Below are 22,870 nucleotides of genomic sequence, written 5' to 3'. Positions count from 1 at the left end.
CTGGGGAGGGCGGGCGGGCCGCAGGGGGGTGTGCGTGGGGTGGGCGCTCCAGCTGCGGCCCGGGGATCCCCTCCGGCGGCCCCGGCGGAACGCGAAGCGAGTCCCTGCCCCTGCCTCCTCCCCAGGCCTAGCCGAAGGAAGCGCTATCTCCCGGGGAGACGCCCCCGCCCCACCCCCGGCTCCGGGCGAGAAGGGGTCAAGGGTTTCAGTGGCCGGGTCTCTCGGAGACCTGGGGAGAAGCCGTGTGAGGGCCCCTTCCGGGCCCCTAGCCCGCTGTGTCGTCATCCTCACTTGACGTTTCTGAGGACGGGGTCGCTAGCGAACTGACCCTTGTCTGATTTTTTTGCTCTCCGGTTGTCGCCATTTGCTTTGATTCCGGTGAAGGGTTTGGGGGTTGGCTCTCCCCCTCCCTCTGGGTCCTTGAGGACCTTGAGGTGAAAATGCGGAAGGCCGAGAGCTGGACACGTTTCGAGATGCCGCAGACGTTTACAGATCACCTGCTTTTTACCCTTTCCCCTCCGCACCCCCAACACTGAGCTGTGATTAAAGAGTATTTGAAGCCTGGTGAATAACGACCTAGTAGCAAATCATAGACAAACTGCTCTCTTTTAGGCTTATGGAATGCTTGAAAAGCTCTTAAAAATGAGTCGTCAGGTTAGGTGGATTTTTCAGTTCATCCTGCTTGACTTGGAGTGGGTGAGGAGTGAAGAGAATTTGTGGAAATCACACTGAGCCATTAGGAGACTGATTCGCTGAGTGACCTTGGATAAGACAAAACATCATGTCTTAATTTTGTCATCCATAAAATTAGATTTTCTCAAAAGGTCCTTCCAACTTTGAAATTATTTGGTCAATGGAATTGAAAAAATTCAGCTACAGTTTAGCCTGACACTTCCCCCACCTTCCCCTCCCTTTCCTGCAGTGCTTTCAGTACACAAAAAGATACTTTCATTATAGAGAGTGGCTGTTACATGGACTGGAACCAAAGAAAGCATTTATTGTACCGGCCAGTGCTAGGCGGATTGGAGGCGGTCAATAAATACTTGTTGAATTGTGGAGAATTCATCGTAACCACATCAACAAAGCACTGTTAATGTATATTCTGGCTAAGTATAGAGAAATAGCTTTATTAGGTAGTGAACCACAATGGAGATTTGCCCCAGAATGTTTTTCCCAGGTTTATATCCTTTCTGCATCACTACTCCAAGTTCTTGTTCATTATTTCAGATAGTTTTTCACCAACCTCAAAATGCAAACAGGGAAGCCACCTACTTAATACTGTCATCTCTTGCTGATTCTCTGGTGAATAACCTAATGCTTGACCTAAGCATTTAAAGAGTCTTCCAATATTTTATACTACATCTAACTACAAGTAGGCTAATATTATGTTAAATGTTACATTTTCATTCTGTGGTAGAATCAATTTTTTGGATACCTAGTTGTCTTTTTAGGGTAGCCTTTTCATATTTTAAACCATTTGATATCTCTGTTAAAAAGTGGGGTGGAGGAGCAGATTATTGAAACTTTGACTATGCCCTGGAAAAGATACTGAGAGATTGAGAAAACAGCCTTTGAAATAAACTGAGCTTATAAATAACCCAAGATGTTTGATAAATTGTTTATTTTTATCCTTGGTGAAAATTGGTTGCTGGAGGTAATCTTATCTAAAGTGAATGGTGTGTGGAATCTTCTTCATTTCAGAGGGACTCCAAATGTAGTTTTCTACTCCTACCCCTCTCACCATTTGACTGATAAGAATACTGAATGTCAGACAAGGTAAATAACTCACTTAGGAGTGGGTAACTTCTGTGTGGGAGACCACATTCACTTTTTTTGGACTGTGCTGCTTTAGGATTTCTCCCATTGCTTATCTTTTAAGCAGGCTGAAAATTAGAATATACAGTTATAACTCTTAACTTTATTTTTTAAAAATTAAAACGTCTCCAGGGCCCACTAGATGCCAGACACTGTTAAAAGTCCTCTATATATGTTAACTCACTTAATCCTCATGGCTCTATGAGATAAATGTCATTTTTTATTCCCATTGAACAGATAAGGAAACTTATGCATAACAAGGTTAACATGCCTAAGATCAACTAGTAAATGGGGAAAAGCTAACAAAGTCTTCCAAATTCTTCCAAGTACCCTATAGAACAAATTTGAGGGCAAGATTGAATGCACAAGGGGCAAAGGAATAGTAATATTTAAATTTAAATATTTAAGAAAATAAAAGGAACTAATGCTTTGCAAGGAATCTTGCTGAGTGGCATAAGTAGGAAAAAAAAACATTCTTAACAATAGTCTTGTTGAGGGGGAAATCAAGAAAAATCCTATTACAAAGAAAGAAGCAGCATAAGAAATTATGATCATGACTTAGGGCCTTTAGAGGCTGACGAGAAGTGGTGTGTGCTCAGGTTATCTGGGGAACCTTTGAGAAAAAACTCACCCTTTCCGCAGCTGTCAGAACTCTTCTCTGACCCAGAGCAGGAGAAGAGAAATATTGAAGGTAGAGAAGAAGTCCTGTCCCAGTTGGGAACAGAGGGATTGGGATTGTGCCCATTGTCCTTGTCTCCGTCCTCGTGGTCTCACGACCTCCTCAGAGTCTCTTCTTATTGATTGCCAATGACTCAAGCAGTGTCCTGCTCCATAGCTGAAATAGGATAAAATTTTCACAGTAGAGCTTTCTGATAATTGGTCTAGCTAGCTACCATGCTAATTCCACTACCTGGTTATCCCCACTTTGCTTTGTCCCCTCTTAGGGCCTCAGTCAAACAGTAACTCAGGTGAAAATAGTGGATGATAGATGAGGCCTATTCCTGAGCAGTCACTCTTCATACTCACCTTCATAGGGTTTTGTTTTAGAAAGGATCTATGTACCCAGAAGCCCTTCCTTACCAACATGTAAAAATGGTTTAATAGCTTACACTTAGAGTCAGAGTTAATTTCAAATCCTATCTCTGCCATTTACTTGCTGTGCAACCCTAGGTGAGTTATTTAATGTCAATAAAACCTCAGTTGTATCAAGTGAGGTGATGACAGTGGCCACTGCTTAAGATTGTTGGGTGGTCAAGTAAAGTGCTTAATGTAATGGTATTTGGAAAGCACTCAGTAATGGTGGCTGTTACTAGAAGATTCTTAAGCAGTCATGAGGGGCAAGTGGCATTTCAGCTTGGCTTTGAACAATAAGTAGAATTAGAAAAAGCAGAAATGGTGGCTGGGCATATGGCTCAGTTGGTAGAGCGCTTGCCTTGTATGCACAGGGCCCTGAGTTCAATCCCAGCACCACAAAAAGAAAAAAGGCAGAGAGGACTGGGAGGAAATTCCAGCCTTTGAGTATGATTCAAAGAAACAGTGGCTGCCAGAACACAGGGCATCAGCAAGACCTGCTGATTAGACTCATTTTGCTAGATGGGAAGGGTTTTTGCACACAGACTGCAAGGCTAGAATTGGGATGAATAATCTGAGAATAAGGTAGCAAATGAATTATGGGAGAGTAGGGAGCAAATGAAGACAAGGAATCAAAGAAGAGGCAGGTCGTGAGACTAGATCAAACAGTATAACAGACTTCTCCCTGGTGCTAGGAGAATGGATGCCTAGAATGAGGGAAGGAATCAAAGGTGATCCTGAGTGATTGAGATATTAGCCAAACATCTCTAATATCTACTAATTGCTATTAATATCACTCATTGCCACACTCTAGGTAGTAAGAGGGCAGAAGGGGAACTGGAATAGTTCCTCTTGTCCATCTGTGCAGTTTAATTCTATAACATCTGTATAGAATTAAATCACCAGGTTCTCTAGGTAATAAATACAAAAGAAGACTGGAGTCACTGACCTTGTCGTGGAGGGCTTCATTGGGCGGTGACAGAAAGGAACTGCAACTCAAATAATGAGAATATAATTGCCTTAAAACAGAAACTGCTAAGGATGTTCAAAGGAAGAAGGTACCTTATTTAATTTGGGGTATCAGGAAAGATTTGTGCATCTTGAGCAGTGAATAAAAATTCGACCAATAAAGTTGGTACAGTGGGAGAATGTTTACAGCAGAGAAGTGAAGGTGAAAGATGTGGCCCATGCTTGGGAGCATTGATGGACCGCAGAGGCTGAAACACAAGGCGGGTAAACTTGGAAGAGAAAAGTGGATTGTGTTGTGAAAGTGGAAGCTCTTGAACACTGAATTGGTAGCAGTGCTACACAGATCTTGGTATGTATGTTGTGTGTATTGGGACAGTGGAGAATGGAGGTAGAGAAGCTATATGGAGCCCAGGTCCTAATCTAGGTGAGATAGGGATCCTGAATTAAGGTGGTAGAAAGAAATTCTGGGAGTCACAGCAAGAGAGTCTTTCTGCTGTTCATAATGAATTGAAGAAGAAACTATGGCTTCTGGGAAACATTTTGCCTCCAGCTGGGGAAAAACCAGCCAAAGGAATGATCTTGGGCAACTCCAGTCACTCACTGCCTCTTACAGAAGCATCCTGTCTATTCTCCATGTTCTAGGGGACCTCCTCCTGGAAGTGCCTTTCTTGTATACCTGTCAGTTCTCAGGGCTCCCCTAGCACTTGTATTGAAACCTTGGAACATTCTTTTTTTATTATTTGCATAAAAGAATCATGTTTCTCATCTTTTTATTTCCTTTGGATTTATAGGACACTTTGAAGATTAATTAGGAAGTGAAATAATTACAGCTGAAAGGCCTTTTGAGGGAAAGCTGATCTGGAGTTGGAAAACCAACTATCCCAGCAGGGAGGGTGGGGTGCTACAACAGGTCTGAAGGCATCAGTGGGAAAGGCTAGAAGGCGGTTTGTAATAAGATATTTACCAATTCAAAAATCATTGAAGAAATTCATTAAGGACATAAAGATGAGGTAGAAAAACTAGTCTTGTGATAATTCTCAAGATTGAAATAATAATCTTTGTGATAAAACAGTCATCTCAGCCAGGTGCAGTGGCACACGCCTATAATCCTAGTGGCTTGGAAGGCTGAGGCAGGAGGATCATGAGTTCAAAGCTAGCGTCAGCAATGGTAAGGCACTAAGAAACTCGTTGAGACCCTATTTCTAAATAAAATACAAAATAGGGCTAGGGATGTGGCTCTTGGTGGTCTAATGCTCCCTGAGTTCAATCCCCAGTTCCGGGGGGGGGAAAAGGGGTCATCTCCAAACTTTGCTTTCCATACAGCAGTCCCTCCTTATCTTTGGAGAAGATGTACCAAAGATGCCTCAACCATGTATAGTACTAAACCCTATATATGTTGTTATTTAGGTGATGCAGTTTAATTTATGTTGGGTGCAGTGAGATTAACAATAATAACAAATGGAGCAATTAATATGTTGCAATAAAGTTTGTTTTAAACTTAACGAATTGTTTATTTCTGTTAATTTTCCATCTTAAGTTTTCAGACCACAGTTGATTGCAGGTGACTGAAACCACAGAAAACAAAACAGCAGATAAAGGGGACCACTGTACATTCCTATCAGTAGAAACTATAAAAATTACATGCACTGTTCTACCGTTGTTTTGTATAATAAAACAAAATGTATGAAATTGTGCTATTAAATTACCCTAAAACAATTTTTGTGTTTTTAATTGTATATGACCCCTTTTCCACCAGAATTGTTAATTATGTTTTAGGCAAGCTGTGTAATTAAAAATGCTTTTCTAAAAGCTAGGGATGTAGCTTCGTGGCAGAGTGCTCCCTAGCATGCTCAAGACTCTGAGTTTAATGCTTTGCTAGTTTAAAACTTTGTTTAATTTACTAGGATACAGCAGTTAGATGGTCTGTTTCTAAAACTTCAATTTGGTGCTTAGTTTTGTTGTTGTTATTGTTTTGTTTTTTTAATGTTGTGTTTTTTAGACCTTTATTTTAGTTATTTATATATGTTGCTGAGGATCCAACCCTATGCTTCATACATACTAGCTAGGCAAGTGCTCTACCACTGAGCTACAGCCCCAGTCCTGGTGCTTAGTTTTGATAGCTATGGAGATGAAAGAGATGCTTCACAAAGGTTTATAGAGGTGGAAGAATCGCACACATTTGTTCAGGTCAGTAACTCATGAACCACCATCCATACTAAATATTTGTTATTGAAATTCAGAGAGTGCATTTTCATTTTCCATGACCTTTACTCAGTAGTCTGCAAATTAATTAAGAAGGTTGAGCTTTATTCATTTTTTCTTTTTTCAGGCCTAGGTCTATAAGATTTTAAACAGGTTAGAAAGTAGTTCCAAGTTTTTAAAGAATGTATATACAAAGGTATTTTCAGTATACTTGGTATCATTTTTGGCACTTAGAATTGCATAATAATGGGAACACTTGTGTATCTATTCCCTTAATTGTTCTTACTGCACTTTTTTTTTTTTTTTAAGCCAGCTGCTTTCTCACTCACTGGTGAGTTTTTGTTTAGATTGATTTTAGTTTTTACAGTCTAATCCGACTAACACCTCGCTCTCCATAGAAGCTTCAAGTGTCATTTTTTTGTGTTTGCATCATGAGTATTTCCTCTTAATTGTAGTCTCTGCAAGAATCTTTAAAGTTGCTGGTCTTTTTTATGAAGGTGAGGTTAAAGGTAGACAGGAGAGGGGCTGGGATTGTGGCTCAGTGGTGGAGTGCTTGTTTCATACATGTAAGGCCCTGTTCAATCCTCAGCACCACATTAAAAAAACAAATAAAGGTGTCTATCTACATCTAAAAAAAAAGAGAGAGGATGATTGATGGTTTCGCATAAAAGTAATAGAAATCACTAGATGATACATTAGCAAGTCCTGGGGCTTCAATTTTGACTTCCTGTTGACTACACTGGGTATTCACCTGCTACCAAAAAAAATTATTTACGGGGCTGGGGATGTGGCTCAAGTGGTAGCGCGCTCGCCTGGCATGCGTGCGGCCCGGGTTCGATCCTCAGCACCAGATACAAACAAAGATGTTGTGTCCGCCAAAAACTAAAAAATAAATATTAAAATTCTCTCTCTCAAAAAAAAAGAATTGTGTGCCCTGCATATGGTGATAAACTATATTGATTAAAAAAAAAAAAAAGACTTAACTGTCTTACGACTCGGTTATATCATCTGTCAAATGGTACTAATAATGCTGCTGGGGTTGGTGTGGGGACAAAAGAAGATTGCGCATGTACTGTGCTTAACCTAGTGCTTGGCACTCTGCTAACTCAGCCCTCTCCAGGGTAAGCACTGTAAATGCAGCATTTCATAACCTGCTGGCCACATGGAGGGAAGTTGCTCTGATTCCAGGCAAATACCCTGGGGGTCACCGTTGCCTGTTTGAGTTTTCTATTTGCAAACCTTTGTCTGGAGTGACAGTGAAGACAGCCTGGCTTTGCGGGGTTGTTGGTAGATTTTTTTCCTTTCCTTTTTTCTTTTTTTTTTAAACTAGGAATTGAACCCAGGGACACTTTTTACCACTGAGTTACATCCACAGACCTATTTTTTTTTTTTTTTTGGAAACAGAATCTTTTTAAGTTGCTGAGCCTGGCCCTGAACTCAGAATCCTCCTGCCTCAGTCTCCCAAATCCCTGGGATTACAGGCATGTGCCACAGTGTCCAGCCTCAGAGGCATTTTAAGTGCCTTCTTGATGTGTAGCCTGGTGTGAAGATTAGTACAGGTCATTTTTATAAAAGTGCTAATAACTTTTTTCAATACTTCAGGAGTAGTACAGAAACAAATATAAAGCATCTTCTAGGACAGAAAAGCCAGCACAGACCCGGTTTTCATCACGCCAGTTCCCTGAGCCTGAATGATGACTGCTGAATCAAGGGAAGCGACAGGTCTGTCCCCGCAGGCTGCACAGGAGAAGGATGGGATTGTCATAGTGAAGGTAGAAGAGGAAGATGAAGATGATCACATGTGGGGGCAGGATTCCAACCTGCAGGAGACACCTCCTCCTGACCCAGAGATATTCCGCCAGCGATTCAGGCGTTTTTGTTACCAGAACACTTTTGGGCCTCGAGAAGCTCTAAGTCGACTAAAAGAACTTTGTCATCAGTGGCTGCGACCAGAAATTAACACCAAGGAGCAGATCCTGGAGCTGCTGGTGCTGGAGCAGTTCCTTTCCATTCTACCTAAGGAGCTTCAAGTCTGGCTGCAGGAGTACCGGCCCGATAGTGGAGAGGAGGCTGTGACCCTTCTGGAAGATTTGGAGCTTGATCTGTCAGGACAGCAGGTAAGGTTGGTGTGAGAAGAACATGGACTTTGGAGCTAGGCGAAAAGCACTGATTTAATGCTCATATTAAGAGTCTTTGTGGTGATTATTCTTCCTGCTCTCCTGGGCTCTTACAAAGTATTTGGGGACACCCTCTAGAATACACATGTGTTTAGCATTCATGAGGCTCCAGTTTCAGTCCGTGGCGATCCCCAAAAATATGTGTACTGACCTCCTCTTGCAGTTACTCACATATTTATGGTCTTTGTTTTAACATTTTAAAAATGATTTACCCACAAGTTCAACCTGATTATCTACAGGTCCCAGGTCAAGTTCATGGGCCTGAGATGCTTGCCAGAGGGATGGTGCCTCTGGATCCAGTTCAGGAGTCCTCAAGCTTTGACCTTCATCATGAGGCTTCCCAGTCCCATTTCAAGCATTCATCTCGGAAGCCCCGACTCTTGCAGTCCCGAGGTAAGAAGCAAGGTTTCATGCAGTAAGAAGCAACTGTTCCAACATGGAATTGCCCTACCCACGTTGTCAAGTGCCTGGGTAAAGAAGCATCCTTTTTATTGTTAGGCATAATTGTCATTGTCACTAAATATTAGGAAAGTATAACTCAGATCAGTGTCAGGAGTTAAATGATGGTAAGAGGTAAGTAAACTATGCATAATGAACTGGGTGGACATAACATTATTTATTAATTTGTTAGCTTTCCAGGTGTCTGGCAGATTTCTATTTTTTTTCATGTAGATTTCTAGTCAAATATTGGGAACAGATGATACACTTCCAGCCATGTTTTGAAACACTCTTATGTCTTAAATTATCTTTAAGAGGAACATAAATCTTTTTAAAGACTCATTTTATTTAAAATGTATAAAGATACCATATGGCATGACTCTTTTGTTATTTTTGAAAATTTCAAACAGAGGAAAACATTTTTTTAGTTGTGCAAATGATAAAAAAAATCAGTTGAGGGTCTTATTTTAAAAATCTGTTTCATTTTTTTTTCCTTTGAGGGAAATACATCTTTATCCAAATTTAGAATCAAGCAGGTACGTATGTCAGTAAAATCAATGAAATGCTAAAAGTACATAATTCAAGAAGTTGATCAAGACACATTACTTAACCAGTGTGTGTGTTCGTGATGACATCTAGGGTGGAAATATTAGATCATGGAGCTTAAAGGGATGTTCTCTCTCCCATGCATCCTAGAGCACAATCAGCAGACATGCTGGAGAAATCCATACAGACCCATGCACTGATGTTGAAATATACCCTTCTAGGACTTGTGGGGTATCTTTACATTCCATAAGTAGAAGTCATAGAGAGTGACATTAGGAAATTAGAGAAGATATTAGTAGTCAGCCCACTAAATTAGCACTTCAGGTTGCTAGAGAAGCAATTTTAGAGACCCAATGCATAGAGTTGTCACTTAGTAAATTGTTCTTGAAAGACTTGAGACATACATTTATTCTCAGTTTTTCCTTTGTCTGTTCATCTTCCAGTGTTTCCTTACTCTTCGAAGATTTCAACTCAAAATTCTTGATGTTTTTGTGTACTTTGCGTTAGCTCTTGTTATTTTACAATTGGAAATAATTACAGGGTTTAGTAATTCAATTTCAAAATCATTTCTGTAATTAATACCTTTGTGGCTCAGTACCATCATCTGTCTACCAGTAACATTTCAGTAGTACTTGGCAAGGGGAGGAAAGAGGGAGCTTAATATTACTTTTATCATTTAAATTTTTTTCTGATTTTTATACATTGCAGCCATTGTGATCATATGATATGTTGTGGATGTCTTTTATTATGTATGTCATCCCATACCTCATACATTCATAAATGTCTCATCAACATTTGATCCATGTATATATTTTATTTAAAAACTTTATTATAACCAAGTGTGAGAAAAGTAGAGGGACAAACATAGCAAAACTTACCTAGAGGTAAGAAGACTCCTGTCTTACCTTATTTTTCTAGATATTTCTATGTCAGATTTTTAAAGCTGGGTTGCATTTTTTACAAACATAAGCACAAATGGGATTCTAATATCCTGGTACTATTCCTTGAGCTAGAGGAAAGTGTAAGTCAGATTTGAAACATGATTTGAATGTTACCCATTCTGTAACTGAGACTAGAGTCCTCCCTAGGTTTCAGACCTGGTTCCCCCATTCCTGAGTGACATTAGAAAAGTTATTCACCTTCTCCGGGCCTCAGTTCCCCCCTTTTTAAAGTGGAAGGGTTGGACCAGGTGATTTTAAGGCACTTTTATGACTCCTGTGACTTGCTTAAAATTAGAGGTCTCAGGAAAACTCAGGTCCTACTTTCTTTCATTTATGTTCTCTGGAGCTCTCTACTCAGTAGTTAAACACGGAACAGTGAACTTGCTGGTGCAGAAGTGAGAGCGCCTCAGGCCATCAAGGGAGGCTCTGAGCAGAGCTGATTCACTCACAGCTCCTTTCTCCTCCCTCAGCTCTCCCTGTCACTCACGTTCCTGCCCCTCATCAGGAGGGGAGTCCCAGAGACCAGGCGATGGCATCTGCACTATTGACAGCAGATTCCCAGGTGAGCTATGGGCCCCTCTGCCCTACTGAGTCCCCGTAACTGCCTTCTCCTCCTGGAGCTCCTCTTACAGTCTCCGCCAGGCAGTAATTCTTGATGCCCTACCGCAGAGAAGCCCCACTGTCCCTCTTTGTTAGTTCTTGCTGCTGCAAACCCCCTCAAGCCCACAAAGCTCTGGTCACATGTTCTTCACCAGTGTCCTGTAGAGATGCCATCAACTCTGTCCCTGACTCTAGGTGTGGGCAATGGGACTGTCCCTGAGATTTGGGAGAACTGAGTGTGGGGAATCTCCTGTTATTTCAGGCAATGGTGAAGATCGAGGACATGGCCGTGTCCCTCATCCTGGAGGAATGGGGATGTCAGAACCTGGCTCGGAGGAATCTCAATAGGGACAGCAGGCAGGAGAATTATGGGAACGTGTTTTCCCAGGGTAAGACTGATGCAGGATTGTTATCTGATAAGATTGTTTTGCTTCTCTGTTAGTTGTGGGAACTCTCTGATATATTCAGTTGAGTGTTGATAAGGATTTTTAAGGCTACTGACTATCTTTCTTCAGAACAGGCAGGGAGAACCTTTGTGCTTAGTGAACTCCAAAAGCATAGTACTGTGACTCCCTGATTCCTAGTGTATTTTTTGCTCTTTGAAATCAGAAATCAACTCTTGTGCTCTGAGCCTCATCTCTTCAACCACTCATTTACTAGAGAGAATTTCGATTCCCTTCCCCAAGGGCCACACTTTAGGTTCCTCTGTCAAGGGAATATCTTTTTCCTGGTAGAGATGGCCAAGTAACTGATTATCAGTCTAATCCCAGCCCCTTGTCCTGGCACGCTGTACCTGAACCTACCAGGCACCCTTCTATGGGCTTCTGTCTTCTTCCATTCTGTGAGAGCATTGCTTGGAGACAACTTTACATTATCCCACTAACTTGCACCTGAAGCTCTCTCAGGATCAGGTTCCCAGTTTTCCAAAATAAATTGTGGTCTTCCACAAAGCGCTCTTGAGTAATAGTGTGTAGTGAATAAAGAAGTGCAACGGGCATCAGCCAGATAAGACAAGGTGATCCAACTGCCAGTCATTCATGTGGTCTCTGCTAGATCTTAACCCCTAGGAGTTAGTGCCACCAAGGAACCCTTAGATATGTACAGTAATAGGGAAGTTCACAGCAAGACTTTATCTTGGGAGGACAGGAATATTGAGTAAAGGGTGAACATAGAGTATCACTAAAAAAAACTCAGGTTTTATTTAAAACCATAGTTATAGCTGGGCTTTGTAGTTTCTAGGTACTTGCTCTTTGTTCTAGATGGAAATTAAGCCAAAGACTTGATCTGCTTTATTAACTGTTACTTGCTCTGATGACTTGAAAAAAAAAATTTTAGGAACATTCTGGGAACTGGCCAGACAGTGAACGATGTTGATTTGGAAGTCAAAATGTATACCAATTTCCTCTTTGTTGTAATTAGTTCTGTATTTATGGTAGTTTCATCACTAAAGTCGGAAGCTGAATATTATTTAGCTCCCCCATCATTGCATTCAGGGGCCTGTTGTGATACATAGACTCTTAAAGCCAAATAAATAAAGAATAGAGATATTTGGGTTTTCCCAGACAAATGTAAATATAAAATTGTGTACGTCTGTTATATAATTTGCAGTCTTCACTTTTTAAAAGTAACATGACTGGGCTGGGGTTGTAGAGTACTTTTCCTAGCATATGTGAGGCACTGATTTTGATCCTCAGCACCACATAAAAATAAATGAAGAAAACAAAGGATCTGTAGCTTAAAAATATATTTAGAACAAACTAAAAGCAACATGACACAAACAGTATAGCAACATACAATAAAAATTAAACTTTAGTGTTTTAATACACTTAATTACTAAAATGAAGGGGTTAGCTCTACATTTGAAAATTGTTGTATCTTTATGGGCTGTGCAGAATCATTTTCAGTTTCTTTTCAATTATTCTCAGTTGTCAGTTGGTGAAGGTTTTTAATTCTGTTACTAGCAAGTGCCCCCACCACTCTTCACTCCATCTCCATCACTTGAGCACAGCTAGTTCTGTGCTGCTCCCCTGGTGGAAGGAGACTATTCACTGTGTGTGAAGAGCCCCGCGACCTGCCAGCTTCTGACTTGTGCCTGTTAACCACCACCTTGTTAAGAAAATGCCAACAGAACTGGAGGAGTATTTGCTTTTCCTTCTTTCACTATATTCCTTTCTGCTAATATTTTCTAGAAAGACCTCTATATTCTCATTTTTTAAAAACTTACAAATATTTGCTGTAAATGGAACATGAGTTTTTCAATATGTATTCCTTCAAATTAATTATCGGGTAATCAAATAGTAGAATCATGACCTCCAAATTCCTTTAATTCCTTACCTCACCCTTAACTGGTTTCTCTTCCCTCTGCCCCTTCCCCACTGTGCCTGTTTATTTCATATTCTCTTTGCATGTACCCATTTATTTTCTCTTTTTTCCACTCTGCTTGCCCTCTCATTTTCCAGTTCTACTCCACATTGTCCCAATTTTTTCCTTATTTTTTTTTCTTTTTATCCTTGATTAATACTGTGAAGTCATTTTGCAGGCATAGAAGCTTCTTGGAAAATAATGTCACTTGATTAATCTTTGTCGTCAAAAGGAAAAGGTGCTATTTGTATTTTCTATTTATTGTGCCAGGTTGTGAAACCAGAAATGAGAATGAGGAGTCGACCTCAAAAGCTGAAGTCACAGAAGACTCAGCATCACATGGGGAGAAAGCAGGAAGATTTCAGAAAGAGTTTGGAGAGAAACGCGAACATCAGGGCAGAGTAGTAGAAAGGCAGCAGAGAAACCCTGAGGAGAAAACTGGAAAAGAGAAGAGAGAGTCAGGTCCAACTACAGCCAGGGAAAAAAAACCTACCACAGGGGAGAGAGGTCCGAGGGAGAAGGGAAAAGGGTTGGGAAGAAGCTTCAGTCTGAGTTCAAACTTTAATACCCCTGAAGAGGTTCCAACAGGAGCAAAGTCTCACAGATGTGATGAATGTGGTAAATGCTTCACAAGAAGTTCAAGCCTTATCCGCCATAAAATCATCCACACTGGAGAGAAGCCCTATGAATGTAGTGAGTGTGGGAAAGCCTTCAGTCTCAACTCAAACCTTGTCCTGCATCAGCGAATCCACACAGGAGAGAAGCCTCATGAATGTAACGAGTGCGGCAAGGCCTTCAGTCACAGCTCGAATCTCATTCTGCACCAGCGCATCCACTCTGGAGAGAAGCCCTATGAATGTAACGAGTGTGGGAAGGCCTTCAGCCAGAGCTCAGACCTCACCAAGCACCAGAGGATCCACACAGGGGAGAAACCCTATGAATGTAGTGAGTGTGGGAAAGCTTTCAACCGAAACTCATACCTTATTTTGCATCGGAGAATCCACACCCGAGAAAAGCCCTACAAGTGTACCAAGTGTGGCAAGGCCTTCACCCGGAGCTCAACCCTCACTCTGCATCACAGAATCCATGCCAGAGAGCGAGCCTTGGAATATAGCCCAGCCTCCCTGGATGCATTTGGAGCATTTCTCAAAAGTTGTGTGTAAAGCAAGAATTTGTCATCAAGCCATTTCCCCTTTTGTTTCTAAAATTATTTCAGAAATGCGTGCCCATTGAGGGGGGAAAAAACAGCCTCAACAGATTTAAAAAAAAAAAAAAAAATCATGATTAAGGATCCTTAGAGTTACATCAGCAGTGTTCTGCCTTTGTGTTGTCTGTGGGCAGGTAATTCTTCCACACAGCCCCTGCAGGGAAAACTGGTCAGATGGGTAATCCATACAATATTTCCACATAAGATAAAAGCACACACGCAGGAAAACATCAAGCTTTTCAGTATTGAGGATACCTTTAAGGAGCTCTTTGAACCTCAGCAACCACAGCATAAATTGAAAGAACAAGATTGGCTCTGTGAACATGCTTCTGAAGTTAGGAAGCCACTTGCTGCAAACAAGCTCTACCTGGCCAATATCTTGCTTATTTCTCAAAAAAAGAGAGTTAAAACAAAAACTACATGGGGACATGCTGCTGCTCAAGCTAGTTATATATCCCATAAGTTATATAGCTGATCACTGGTAGCCTACCAAAGCTATAGAAATCTAGGACTGTGCTGATCAGTATCAAACCAAAGATTTCTATCTCTTCCTGAAAGAGAGGGTATGTGCACCAGTCTACAGTTCCAAAGGACTGCAACAAATGTAGATGGTTCTATCCTCATCACTGAGATCAGTTCTCCTGAAACAGCAACAACAATTCAAAACACTTCTCTCCCTTCTTGAAGTCCCTAAAGCACTCTAGCACTCCTAAATGCATTTCTCCACAAGTTAGCACTTGATCATATACTGACTTTTAATCCTTCATTGTTTCATATATGGAAGTTTTTATTCATCCCCCAAAAGAGATGCTTCAGTTGTCAAGGGATATAGTTATGTTCTTGACAGCCCGGCATTGTACCTAGTGCTGAACCCATAAAGAGGCACTCCCTATATCCTATATCTGACTTCTAACAGGACTTTCATATTTATGATAAAGCCCTGTGAATCATGAGTACCTGAAATATGGTAGCCTGGCCCAACTTTGAAAGAGGACCTTCACAGCCACACGGCATGCTAAGACCTCTAGGGCCAATGCTATTTTTGTCCTAAACATAAACGAAGGCGCTGATTAGCTGCCTGCATAGACTTTCTAAACGTGGATTGGTGAATAAATACTACAGAATGTCAGAAATTACTATATTGATACCATCTTAAGGAAAATGTGAACACTGACTAAGGTCATTTTTTGACATCTTTCCATGGCAAAGATCTTAGCCAGAATTCTCTTCAGTCAGCTGCTGAACAATATGATGATTTGGGCACTTTGTAACTTAAGATATTATAGTTCAGAAGATGTGTTTTGTTGCTTTTCAGAAAAAGAAAAGGGAGCATTTTTTTCCACACTTTTCCAGAAACTTTCAAAAAGAACTTACCTTCATTAGCAGGCAATTATGAAAGGTAGTTCGTTGCTCTGAGCAGTTCACTGATAGTATATCAGAAATGGTTGATTGTGTCATAGTCATAGTACACGGTATCTTTTTTTGTTACTCATCACTAAAGACTGAAGTGAGGTTATGGAACTATTATCTCCATCTGTGCAGCTCAAGTCATGTGGCTCTCTAGAAGCTGCTGATGGAGACTGTTTCACATACACAAGGGACCCAAGTATCATGGACTGTGACGGTATCAAGGGTTTGGTTAGAGAGGGCTCTGTTCATGAGATGAGAGCTTTCAGATGGCCATGGATAGCCCTGCAGAAAGCTAGAAACCGGCTAAAAACAAACCTGAAGACCATCAGCGTGAACACCCTGTAACAGGAAAACCCCACTTCAATTTGAGATGTTCCCTCAAGAAACAGTAAAACTAGCATTTATCAGTCATTTGCTGACCAGCAGCAAAAATCCACGAGATAGCATGATGGAGCCAATGAGATGGAGGCGTGTATAGGCTCAGCTCCAGACCACACTAGAATTCTGCACAGCATTCATTCTTGTTCTCTCTTTGGCTTTCTTATTTGGACTAACTGCAGCTTCTCTGTAGCTTCTAAGCAGTTTCTTCAGTGTTGACTGGGGAGACCACGTAAAATAAGTCAGCCAGTTACCAGAATATTTCTATCCATCCAACTAAAAAAAAATGATATATTCTAGAAGAGTATATCTAATTCACTTTCTGTAAAGAAATGAAAGTAGAAATTCATCAAGAATTTTCTTCAAAGAATGAGCCACAGTGGTGGTTGCCTAGAAAATTGCTGGTGCTTTTGAGAGGACTTTTGTCCCCTGAAAGCAACAAAATGAAGTGCACAATTCCAGACATCCATTCCAAACTCTCTGCCTTTGTTCTTAAGAGGGAAAGGACTTTGGTCAGTTTCACATTGGCTTCGCCCCCACTTCCCCCACTACATGCTGACAAAATTCAGCTGTCATTTTGGGATTTTGTTTATAAGTGAAATTTAAATATGACCTGTGCCCCTTCATTTGGCTCCCATTTTATTGGGATGTTCTGCTGGCTGTTGGATAGCTACTGGGGTTGCTTCAGATCTTTGGCAGATGCACTCTTAGAGGCAGCAATTTGAATGTTTGTTTCCCGAGAACAGGCTACAACTAGTTATTAAAACCATTTGCATTGCATTCATTTATCAGATGCTCAGTGCAGAGGTGTCATTGGGCCATGGTCAAAAACTCTGGCAACATCTAATTAGTGCTCAGGATAGACATTCAAAAGTTCTTGACTGGGTGAAGTCTGTTAACAGTTGGTACACTATAGCTGACCATCAGCATGCTAGTTGACCTAATGGAACTTTTTTGAAGTTTTTAAAGATATACCTTAACCTTGCCAGGAAAAGAAGTAAAATTGTTCAGGTTGTGGGTATTTGTTTCTACTCCAGCCTGACAAGCAAGGCCAAACTTGAGAATATAGATATGTGAGACCTTTTGGTATTTAAGGCACTTAATTAAGTCATAAAGGTGAAACTACTAAATGTGTGGAGAGAGTGACATGTTTGATATGTAGAACGATTCACATATATGTCAGAGAATTTATTCCAGAGAGGAACCTCTTGAATGTGATAAGTATGGCAAAGCCTTTAATCACAGCTCAGCCCTTAGCTCAGAAAGCTTACACTGTAAATAAACTTAATAACATTATATGTGAGGAAAACGTTCATGTATAGCACTCATTGCTTTGGACAGAAAATGAATTCCCTCGGTATGTTCTAGTCATGCAATAAATTACAAAACACGGCAGAAGGAGCTCGGTCTTAACTCCACAGAAGAAAACAATGTGGGGAAATGCTAAAGAAATGGCAAAATGTACAACTTTAAAAATTGTTAATGTTGGGTACTTCTCTACATTTTGTATGGCCATAATGTCACTGTGTTTTGTACCTGGGCCCCTATTATTTTGTACATTTCCTTGTAAACAGATAATGTATTTTAATTTGACAGAGCACATCACTTCAAAAGAGAGGTTTTGGAGTGAATAGTGAAGAGATTGATGTGGTAATGGACAAAAAGTCAGTTCACAGAACTGAGAAGTGGGAGGATGAAGGGGAAAAGACCTTCATTGTTTGGTGCTTATTGAATCGAGAGAAGAAATCAGTAAATTCATGAGGAGAGACAGGCTAATAGGGCACTAAAATGAAACGACTCCTCTAAACATCTGCAACTCCTCAAAAGAGTTTTCAAAACTGGGAAGTTGACCTCTGAGCTGCTAGGTCACTACTGCAAGCAGAGGGAGTAGATGGATTTGAGCTTGTTGGGGGAGGAATTGAATCAATGAGTTGAGAGTAAGACATACTGCAGTGGCCAGTGGGACTGATAATCTGACCAGATTCTGTAAAACCACAATCTTGCCTCCCCGCTAACTTTTAAATCTTTATGCTTAGAAAATTGGGGATGTGAAAACACCAAGATGGGCAGTTTCCTGGGAAATAAGTTGGCACTGCAGGAGAGTTGTCTGATGAGTCTCAAGAAGCATTTTGCAAGATTCCTTTGGGCTGTGCTCCTGTGTACCTTCCTTGTCCCCACACTTCCCTGGTTTGACTGTTAGGATAGAGGGTTTGTGAAGATTCATAGTTGTAAACATTGTTCTGTTTTGTTTTTTGATCTAGAGTTAGTCACCTTCCAGGTAGGCATGCTGGTCCATTTATCCAAAGCCAACTAAACCAGTCCATCCTGACATCCTCATGGAATACTGTGTGAATTGGAGTAAAAGTATTGAAATACAGCCCAACAGTGACAGCAGTACTTGCCCCAGGAGCCCTATTTTTGTGCATCCCACTCTGAGTAACTTCTCAGAAATATTTGAGGGTGCTGGGGTTTCCCATTGAGGAAACTAAATCACTGCAGATTAAGTGAAACAGAATCAGAAAAACAAATTAGTTAGTATAAATAAGTTCTATCATAGAAATTAGTGTAGATGTTCATTTCAACTACTTCTGGAGAATTTAATATAAAGCATTATTGTTTGAAAAGTTTTCCTAACGTAGATTTAGTTTTCATTTTTAAAATAGACACTCTACCTTTAAAAACTGTTACTTATTTTGCTATTCAGATTAATTTTTTATTATCCAAAAATGAATTTACTTGTTTTGCTTTTCAAAGCTTTGTAAAACAAACTTGAAATTAAAGGGAGGTAAGCCATCTCCTGTTCTGCAGGTCCAACAAAAGTTTGGGAAATACTTTGGCATCCCATAATATAAGATGTATTAACATGAGAACTTGGCTTCATACTATCTGGTTCTCTTTACTAGAGGACACCACCAACCCCCTGCTTTTCTCTGTTATCCTAAATAGTAGAAGAAAGTAGTCATTAGGTAATCTCTAAACCATGGTTTGCTGTGATTTTAATAGTTTTTAATCGTGGAGATGCTCACACCTCCATTTACTAAAAGAATCATGATTCACTTCAGCTTACATAGTAATTGGCAAAGTTAATTGGTTTTTAAATTAAATTTTCTCCCCTCAACAAGCATTCAGTAAGCAGTGAGGCCATTTGCTTGGTGATGCAAAGAATGAGGTCTGTGTGGTTGAAAGAGGCAGCGCTGGGCTGGGGCTGGGGCTCAGTGGTAGAGCGCTTGCCTAGCATGTGTGAGGCACTCAGCACCGCATATAAATAAATGAATAAAATAAATGTCCATCAACAACTAAATATATATATGGGAAAAAAAAAAAAAAAGCGGTGCTGACACTTGGATTTCATTCCAGTTTCAAATTTGGCTTTTAAGTTCCTTTGGTCCAGGGAAGGAACCAGGCATCTGTAGTCACTCTCAATATTGTGCAGTCTCCTGACAAGGTTGGGTATATTAGGAAGGAGAGTTATACCAGCTGGAAAAGGGAGAGAAAAAAACTGGGAATGTGCTGGGCTTCCTGCTCCCTTGCCTTTCTCCTTGCCTCACCTGGGTAACAACATTCAGCTGCTGCTTGAAGTTTCTAGTCTGCCCTAGCAAGGACAAAGCATGTTAGACGTAGAGGTGCTTCTGCTGGTAGCAGGGGTATTATTTGAAAAGATATATGGGGGTGGGGGGGTGGGAGGAAGCAGGTTGTGATTATGCAGGAAAATCCTAAAAAGTGTATGAGTGTAGGGGTAAGGGGTGGGTTATGCAAGCAAGATTGTAATTATTTTAAAATAAGCATATGTATTTTTATTAACTTTTAGTTAAATATAGATTATTACAACCAGGTCAACATAAGGCTAAATCTATATATAGAGCTAACTCAGGCATTGTCTTATTTGTAGACTAGATAAAACAACCTGTCCTGTCAGTTCCCAGCTTCTTTTAGAATAAATTTAGACCAAAAGAAGAAACTTGTCTTTGTATACCCGCAGAATTAAGTTATTGCTGTTCAGAACTGGGTTTTTCATTTTAACAGTCTCTGAAGAGTCCAGGTGCTTAGTAGATGTTCAATAAATGATTTTAAAATTGAATTTGTTTGCTTACAATCCTCATTAACATTTCCAGAAAGGCTTCTTTCACTAAATAATGACATCCTAGAGGAAAGTGGTTGGTTTAAGAACTAGGGAACTCTTTCACTAAAATAGTTTGAAACCTTGATTGAGGTATAAAATTTCAATCAGAGAAATGGCAGCAAAAATTCATAGTGGTCCATTTTAGGAGGCCAGTGGTATCTGACAAATGTTAGAGTAGTGAAGTTGGGAAAGGAAATTGTGGGGATTTGTAATATTCTCTTTGTTGTTTCTCTTCTGGGTCATGGTAAAAACAATAAATTATCATCTCTAGGTGGCAATACTTGTGTTTGGTTTTTTAGATCCACTTAGTCATCATAACTGCACAAATTTGCCAGGTGTGGTGGCACACACCTGTAATCCCAAGGGTGAGGGAGGCTGAGGCAGGATCAGGAGTTCAAAGCCTGCCTCAACATCTTAGCGAGGCCCTAAGCAACTCTGCAAGAACCCATCTCTAAATAAAATGCAAAAAGGGCCAGGATGTGGTTAAGAGCCCCTGGATTCAATCCCTGGTACCAATAATAATAATAATAATTGCACAAATTTGGGATAAAGAAAAAAGCAAAACTTCAAAGTTAAGAACTGGAACTGCAACCCACAAAACTCAATTTTAGTTTTTTACATTGTCTATTTAAACATTTCACCAGATTTAGTGATTTACTTCACCTGAGTAGAGGTGAAGCCACTCTGGTTCTGTCTGTCTCAGGCTCCTTAATATCAGAGTGCTCAGTCCTCCCCTGCTTGCTTCAGAACAATGATGGAATAAATGGGTCAAGGGAACTTCACCCCATCTTGTCCCATCCTTGAGCAGAGGGCTCCAGAAAGCAGAGTCCGAGGTAAGGGCTGGTGTGCGGATGACTTAATTTAAGAAATAATTCCAGAGAACAAGAAGATACTGGGAAGAAATCCAATATGTATTGAGTTTGGTCACGGGTATAAGTGAAGCCCAATATCCCCATGACAAGATTGCCTACTCTGGGAACTGCATGAGGGAGCATTTATTCAAAAGTTGCTCCAGGGAGTGATAACTTCCTACTCCAGGTTTGCACACCACGGAGGCCAGGGAGCAAGTGCTGCTGGGTGCACCTGCAAAAACTGTTCACTCCAATGGCCTGGGTGAAAAGTGAGCTGGGGAGATGCAGGGCAGGATCTACAGTGTCCAAAGCATGATCTGTGAACTGCTTCTCCTCACAAGACTGCTGACACCAAATTGGGGTTTCCCCACACCACTTATCTCAGCAACACCAGATGTCCTATAAGCAAGCAAATGAACAGCCAGAAGGCCTGGTCTAAGGTGGGCTTGGGGAGGTGCATGGAGCTTCCATACCTTCTCTGGGCAGGTCACCCTCCCAGCACTTCACTATTACCCAAGAAGCTTCACAAGCCTGGGGATTGGGGAGTTTATGGAGTTTTCATTATGTAGGCATGAATGGTTACATCTTTAATCATTGGTGATAACACACTCCAGCCCCTCTGTTCCCAGCAATCAGTGGGTCTGATCAGGGGCTTCAACCCTCTAACCATTCTCTGGTCTCTCCAGCAATCAACACCTAGGCTGAAGCTATCTAGGGGACCCCAGTCACCAGTCATCTCATCAACATACAAGTAACACATCTCGGGGCAGGGTATGGTGACACACACCTGTAATCTCAACTCAGGAGGCTGAGGCAAAGAGGATTGCAAATTCAAAGCCAGCCTCAGCAATTTAGCAAGGCCCTAAGAAACTTAATGAGACCCTGTCTCAAAAAATAAAATGGACTGGGGATGTGGCTCAGTGGTTAAGTGCCCCTCGGTTCAATCCTCAGTATAAAAAACAACAACAACCAAAATAACCCACCACCACTCTGGAGAGTCCAAAGGTTTTAGGAGCTGTGTGCCAGGAACTAGGAACAAAGACTAAGTTGTGTTTTTTGTTTGTTTGTTTTTGTTTTTATCGTAGTATCATACCTTCAAAAACTCTGAAAACTGCGTGCTCTTGAGGTAGCACGATCATATTGTATTTGTCTTGGCTGGTCCATCTGTGATTCTGTAGGACAGAACCTTCCAAATCTGTTGATGAGGGGCCCCTGTGAGAGAGTCTAGGTTGGGCATGGAAAGGAACAGAGGCTCACACTGTCCCCACGGCACCCAAGAGCCACTGAGTCATAAGGCTCAGGGTTTACCTCCCGAGACCTCTCTTCCTTCACTCCTGTCCTGTCGAGTGCAAAGCCTGGTAGCTTCTTCTGCTTCCTCCATTCCTGGGCCTGGCCCTGAGAGCTGCAAGAGGAAAATATGCAGACATTATTATTATTGTTAAGAATGAAGGCCACCTTCATTCTTAACCCCTGCCCTTGGTCAATCCTATGTTCCGTGCCCCTCAACATTCTGAGTTTCTCCTGCTTCCTAACCTCACATGCCTCCCACAGCCTTGCCTCACCCCTTTTCAGTGGACGTCCCTCAATATTCTTTCCAAGGACCTCACCTATCCAAATGTGCTTCCTATTTGGTTGGTCTGACCCAGCTAGCCTGCCCTGCTGACTTCGAGGCACAGGACCTCCCACTTTAGTGCCTCCAGGCTCCTCCTCACCCCTGGACACTTACCCTATGTCTGAATAAGCATAAACCTTTGGTTTTTAAGGGACAAAAGCAAATTCTTAAA

General features: G+C 41.1%; 1 protein-coding gene across 3 annotated transcripts in view; it reads left to right on the top strand.

Moving 5' to 3' along the window:
* The window catches only part of Zkscan1 (zinc finger with KRAB and SCAN domains 1), a 20,826-nt gene extending 313 nt beyond the window's left edge, over positions 1-20,513 (top strand). The window contains exons 2-6 of one of the 3 annotated variants that reach the window (XM_015491531.2): positions 7,660-8,174; positions 8,474-8,627; positions 10,630-10,721; positions 11,022-11,148; positions 13,391-20,513. In XM_015491531.2, the coding sequence (XP_015347017.1) occupies positions 7,749-8,174; positions 8,474-8,627; positions 10,630-10,721; positions 11,022-11,148; positions 13,391-14,283 (1,692 nt within the window). In that variant the 5' untranslated portion in view covers positions 7,660-7,748 and the 3' untranslated portion in view covers positions 14,284-20,513. The remainder of the gene's footprint in view (positions 1-7,659; positions 8,175-8,473; positions 8,628-10,629; positions 10,722-11,021; positions 11,149-13,390) is intronic. The other 2 variants (XM_048790043.1, XM_015491532.2) reach the window with 2 other exon arrangements.
* The last annotated feature ends 2,357 nt before the right edge of the window (positions 20,514-22,870 follow it).

The sequence above is a fragment of the Marmota marmota genome, unplaced genomic scaffold, assembly GCF_001458135.2.
Source record: "Marmota marmota marmota unplaced genomic scaffold, marMar, whole genome shotgun sequence".
NCBI classification, from domain to species: Eukaryota; Metazoa; Chordata; class Mammalia; order Rodentia; family Sciuridae; genus Marmota; species Marmota marmota.
This window is presented reverse-complemented; position numbering and strand designations above follow the sequence as displayed.